Consider the following 6,000-nt stretch of genomic DNA (forward strand, 5'->3'; position numbering starts at 1 on the left):
AGTTGATGTACTTATATGTGCAGTGTCAACTCTTTATATTGAGAGATGTTTTTGGGTGAAACCTTATGAACAAAACTGTGAGGGTTGATGGGTCAAAAACAGACAATATCTTAGTTGTGTGGACTAGGTTGTTACAGCTAGTACTAGAGCCTGTCTGGGCTGGAAGTGTGCTGACAAGAACGTCAAACCTCTAAGGTGGGTGGATTGTGGTGACTGACTGGGCAGGTGCTGAAGACACTGGCAAGCTAGTAGGTGCACGCGTCCAACATTGCCCGGGGGAGACTAGTTGATGTGCTTATATGTGCAGAGTCAACTCCTTACATTGAGACGCATTTTGAGATGAAACCTCAAGAACAAAACCGTGAGGGCTGATGAGTCCAAAGCGGACAATATTTCAGTTGTGTGTACTGAGTTGTTACAAGTGTGCTGGAGTATTTTTGTTTCAGTAGAGTATGATTGTGTACTCTGAGTGATACCATTATCTTTCGGCCTTAATAGGCATGTTATCATGTGTAGCTTGCTGAATTGCGTCTTGGATGACCTTTTCAACTCCAAACAAATGAATAATGTTATTGATAAAAAATGGCTTTCTCTCGTCTGGTCGCTCGCTTCTCAACCCTAGCCCTCGTCTTCTCTTCCGATGGCGGCGGTGGGTTTTGGAATGACGGTGGCGGTGGGCTTTGTGTGTTGTCAGCCTTGGTTGGCTTCAGGCACGGGTTGAGCTGCGACTCAACCCCATCTCTCTTCCTTCTTATATCCTCGCGGTGGTGGAGGGGAGGTTTACCCACTCCTACCGAGTGGTTTCTCCAGTGCTCTGGATTGGCACAGGATCTCACAAGGTCGGAGATGAGGGTTGGAGCATCCTCCGTGGTGGCGTTAGCGGCGAGCGGGTTAGAGTTAACATTTTGGATCCAAATCTTGCAAGGATGAAGGCATGGTCGACGTGTGCGATGGTGAATCCGACGGGATCAGCTTTCATCTTGCCTAGTTAGAGTAGTGATGGTGTTGATGCGTATCAGAGATGGCTGCTGAAGAACCCTAGGTTGACCGGCAAGGCAATTTATGGTGCAGTGGTGGCTGATGGCGAAGCAGAATTTTTGGGGGCCTTAGGCCTCAATTCTGCAGTTCTAGGGTTGAAGGTTTGGGCCTTGGGCCTGCTATCACTCTGGTTTGGATATTTTCGGGCTTGTCTTGCTACTCTCTCGGAGTCCATCCCGGTTGCTATGGCGTTGATGGTCGAGGAAGAAGGCCTCAGAGATACCTCTTCTGTGTAGGATGGTTCCGGGGTTTGTCAAATAAACCAGGATTAGGGCATGCCCAATTCTGTTTGTTATGGTCTTTTGATTTTAGTTTTAGTTTTATTTTCTGCTTGTTTGAACCCATAGTAGCTTCATTTAGGTTGCTCTCAGACTATTTCGTATGACTTTTTCTTATCGTTGTCCTTACGGGTAAGTCATATTGTAAGTTGTAACTGTTATTTTTCATTGCAAATTTTCAAAGGACTTTACAACGTACCAATAGTTTAAAAAAAAAAAAACTCTAAACAAAAAAATAATTACAATGTATTAATTTATTTATTTTTGTTAGAAGGCTAAATAGAGGAATAATAACTTCTCGCCCCTTTAATTAGAAGAATACAAACTCAGGAGGGTGGCCAAACCAAACCTTGAAAAAACGAACCCAATTTGTCAATTAATAGCAACTTTCATCATAAAACTTGATCAATTACAATATAATAATTTAAATGTTTTTGTTCTGTCAAAAACAGTGTTTAATTTGTTTTTATTCGTGTATAGTCTACATTATAAGTTTGACAGTGGATATCATTATTTATGAGGATATATAATCCGTTGGACCATATGGTTCAAATAGTTCAGCGAGAAGACTCTTCTTTCTTTTGGGGTTCCACCCCATATCCTTGCACATTTGGTCATTGTACCATATATGCAACGCTCCGATGCACTATCTCCGGTAGTATTTTCCGGTGTATCGCTTGGCATACTCGTCCCATCGCTTCACATCTTTCTCCATTTCTTTTATGCTTGGTACCTTGAATGTGCCTCCAAGAAGCTCTGCTAGCCATCTGCACCTCATCTCCGATGTGTACAAGTTTGAGATACTTTCGGAGAATCCAATTACAGCTAATTGTGGAATCCGTGCATGAATGCATTCCCTAATTGAAAAAAAATAAAAAATAAAATAACATGCTTGAGCTACTAGAGTTGATGAAGTTCTTTGCATTAGCAATACAAGTACCACCAAATCAATTAAGCTTACACATACTCCATAAAAAGAGGGGAAAATAGCTACTACATGATTGCATCCCTTGTTGAACTAAGGCTAACATATGCAGCTACTACAATATTTTAAAGGTTGTAAAACAAGTTGATATAAAAATCAAGGATACACTCAAGTTCTCATATTATTGTATTTACTATTTACTAATAAGCTAATCTTGTTTCATTAATTTTAGCACTCTCTATTTTAGCTTTTAGCTATTTTAGAGAGTGTGTTTAGTTTTTTTTTATATTTTCGGAGTTCTAGCAGACTAGCCAAAGTTTAGCTATTATGATTTTTAGTTATCTCGCTAGCTAAATATAGAGAGTGCGATGACTTAGATGAGGCTAGATATAATTTAATACATTTTTTCTAAGATATTTTACATAATATATAAATATATTTAAATTATTTAATCTTTATTTGAAGAATATTGTTGATGTAATGCTAGTTAAAATAGAGAGCATTGATGTGATGCAACCGCATTCTAAAGTGACTACCTAAAATGACATTTTAGCTAATTTGACTAAAATTTAACTAAAAAATAACTAACATTGCTACTAAAAATGCTGTTAGATATTTGGCAAAAGATTTATACTGACCTACAAATAGAAAATGGCGAAAACATATATAGCTGCTTAACTAACCTGTAGAGAGGTAAAGTGGACTTAGGTGACCCAGCTACGTAATATTGAAATGTTGGAGACACAAAGATGTCTTTAAGCTTCTCATCACCTCTATACCCAGTAGCCAATATGATCAAATCTGTCTTCACAGGGCCCGAGTTATCTCCTTCAACCAATATGCCTTCTTGGCAAAAGCTGAAACTTTTGGGAGACTTCTTGAGTACAATGCTTCCCTCTTGGACTCGGTCATAAAATTTTTCAGGCACGGTTGAGATCAGACAGGAACTGATTTCTTGAAGGAAACTATGCTTAGGTACCATTCCATACTTAGATAACCCAAGCTTCTTATCTATGTAGGTTTCAACAAATTTTGAAAATGCCCATCTCTGCAACCAATAACGTACAAATTAATCAGTAAGTGTCGGCATTTACAAATGGACCTGTATCACTGTAGCTTATTAAGAAAAAAGAATATACCAGAGGTGAAAGAATTGTTGCAAGGATACAGAGTAGGAGGCCTTCCCCGGGCTTATGAACCAAAAGCTCCGAGAAGCGATTGAGGTATAGCAACGCCATAGGCACACCCCATGGAAGATAGTCTGGTACATGCCAGTGTTCTGTCTTGTACAACACTGTACATGGATTTTCTATCCCTGCAAAATTTAACCAACTAAAGGATCAAGAGAAGTTTGATATAAACCATGAATAATTGATCTCATAAATTTTGTGGCACATCTTGGTCACATGTGATCACAAGCAAATTTCCATTACCATTTGCATTTGAGCACTCCATGGCGATGTCCAAAGCAGATTTCTGAAACCCAACAACTGTTACTTGCTTTCCTTTCACAAATTCAGTGGCGCTCTCGTAATCCTTGGCAGCATATTCCATCGAGTGTATGACCTCGCCATGAAATTCTTCTGGACCCTTGTTCAGAGGAAATTGGGGAATATTTGGAACACCACTGAATCGTCCAATGCAGAGGACCACAAAGTCTACCAGGTAAATCTGCTTGAATCCATACTGAATGATCAACACGACTATATCTTACTAGCTATATGGTTAATTTGCTTGTTTAGAACAATGCATGCCTACATCTAGATTAACATGGACATGCAGTTTGGAAACATTTCTTGCATCTTACTACGAGCTAAGCAAATATGCTTCATTCGTCATAGTATGTGAACGAGTGAACGGTGACGGATCCAAAAACTTTTTTCAGAGCGGTCATGACATGAATTGAAGTCCTAAAGATATATTTACCAAAAACGACTTCATAGATACATATATAGTTTGTTCAAAAAAGAAAAAAAAAAAAATTAATACATAGTTAGTTAAACTCAATTAGATACATATGTGTCGATGAACTGTGGCTTGGTTGGTTAAGGTGTTTAACTGACAACTTTGAGGTCATGGGTTCAAACCTTATTGACATATGTAGGGTGTGTGAGTGTGAGTTATTAATAAAAAAGTTTAAAAAAAAAAAAAAAAATTAAGATACAGATGTAAACACAGATAACTAGAGGGGTATATACCTCAGTTGAAGGGCTTTTCTTATCTTCGACGGTAACTTTCCATTTCCCTTTTGTGTTGAAAGGCTCACCGGTGCCACCCCAGAGACTCCATGATTGCAACTCATCCTCCGATGGACCTTCAAACTCTAAACCACACACTTTGGTATTGAATTTAATGTGCTTGAGCAGGTCGAAATGTTGAGCGTATGATTGGATGTAATCCATAACTTGATGCTGGTTTGGAAAGTCCTCTGTCACCGAAGAAGGCCATGGAAAGTCAGAGAATTCGTAGAGTGCTTTTGGAGTTTGGAGCTTGGTACTCTCAATAGTTTCAGTCCATACCCCTCCGATGCTGCTCGAGGCCTCGAACACAATCGGTTGAAATCCCTTTGAAAGAGTGTACTTGCAGGCAAGAAGGCCACTGATCCCAGCTCCTATTATGGCCACCTTCTTCCCCATCAATTCTGATCTAAGCTTTGCTATGAGATCTTGATTAATTTGTATGGTTTTCCAGACAGAGGCTTTGTCCTTATATATACAAATAAGGTTATAAATTACATCACAGAATTACAAAAGTCTGTTACGTGTCAATACAAAGTTACATACCACTCAGCCAAAAGGAAGATGAGGGAGAGTTTGACCCGAAATGACACTTAACCTTCTTCGAAGAAAGCGGAAGGGGAACACAACTTTCTTATCTTTTTTTCTAAAACATCCGACTTAAGAAGTCACAGTGGTCGTGGTTCTGTATATCCGAATGTATGCATGTAATGCATGTTCAGTCTTGTTCAGTCTTGCTAGCAAATTCAAAGATTTTTAGTTAGTTCTCCTTTCTGTGATTCAAACCCAACATCCAATGAAAGAAAATGAAGCACACTGCTATCTGCTTAACTGATAGTATATTCTTCACTGTGATCTCAAAGTCTGTAACAGTTAAGAATTTAGAAATTACTATCAAGTTTGAAGTTTATATACTTTAACATGAAAAACGCGATTAAATTCAATATACTTGATAGGAAATTAGGAATAAAGCAAATCCTCGTTGTAATTAAGAAATATTATCCAGTTTGAGTTCAAATATTAAGAAATGATGTTCATGCAATCATGCATCAGTGTGGAGTCGGCCGGGTTTGAAGAACAGAGCATGGCTATATGTGTGACAGATAGGCGGAGAAGATCTGCCAGAATTCTGGGTGATTAGTTATGATGTAATAATACATCAATGAAATTGATGATCGATCTGCCCAAACTTACGTGTTGCAGCGTGACAATAATTCTGATTAACTTATTGATGAGTGCCGCAACGTGCTTATTCTTCAATCTTATATATTCACGTTTTCGGATCCAGATATATGTTGTAAGCTGTTATAGAGGACGTGTTTCTATTTAGGTGTGCCGTGAAGCGTAGCTGGCATGCGGGTGTTCTCTTATTTTTTTTTTTTGTTCGTGAAACAATATTATAGAAGCCAAAAGGCACAAAAAGACTCAAACAAAGTCAAAAGCAAGTAAACAAGTCTCTCAAAGTCATCTCTAAAAAGATTAAGATATGAGAAAGACATTACAAAAACAAAACAAATTAAAG

At 38.4% G+C, this 6,000-nt stretch overlaps 1 protein-coding gene across 1 annotated transcript; it reads right to left on the reverse strand.

Annotated features, from left to right (window-relative positions):
• Positions 1-1,670: 1,670 nt before the first annotated feature.
• On the reverse strand, positions 1,671-4,916 carry LOC101296726 (probable flavin-containing monooxygenase 1-like). The gene is made up of 5 exons (XM_004290001.1): positions 4,440-4,916; positions 3,675-3,927; positions 3,381-3,556; positions 2,925-3,289; positions 1,671-2,173 (listed from the first exon to the last, which is right to left on the reverse strand). Exons 1-5 carry the CDS (start codon positions 4,875-4,877, stop codon positions 1,963-1,965), a joined length of 1,443 nt encoding a protein of 480 aa, XP_004290049.1. The 5' UTR covers positions 4,878-4,916; the 3' UTR covers positions 1,671-1,962.
• Positions 4,917-6,000: the final 1,084 nt, after the last annotated feature.

The sequence above is a fragment of the Fragaria vesca genome, linkage group LG2 (genome assembly GCF_000184155.1).
Source record: "Fragaria vesca subsp. vesca linkage group LG2, FraVesHawaii_1.0, whole genome shotgun sequence".
In the NCBI taxonomy this organism is placed as follows: domain Eukaryota; kingdom Viridiplantae; phylum Streptophyta; class Magnoliopsida; order Rosales; family Rosaceae; genus Fragaria; species Fragaria vesca.

Coding starts and splice junctions, on each gene's coding strand:
- LOC101296726 (XM_004290001.1), bottom strand. CDS start 4,877: ATGGGGAAGAAGGTGGCCATAATAGGAGCTGGGATCAGTGGCCTTCTT. Junction 3,290..3,380: donor CAACAATTCTTTCACCTCTG/GTATATTCTTTT, acceptor TATTGGTTGCAG/AGATGGGCATTTTCAAAATT. Junction 2,174..2,924: donor TCCACTTTACCTCTCTACAG/GTTAGTTAAGCA, acceptor TTTTTCAATTAG/GGAATGCATTCATGCACGGA.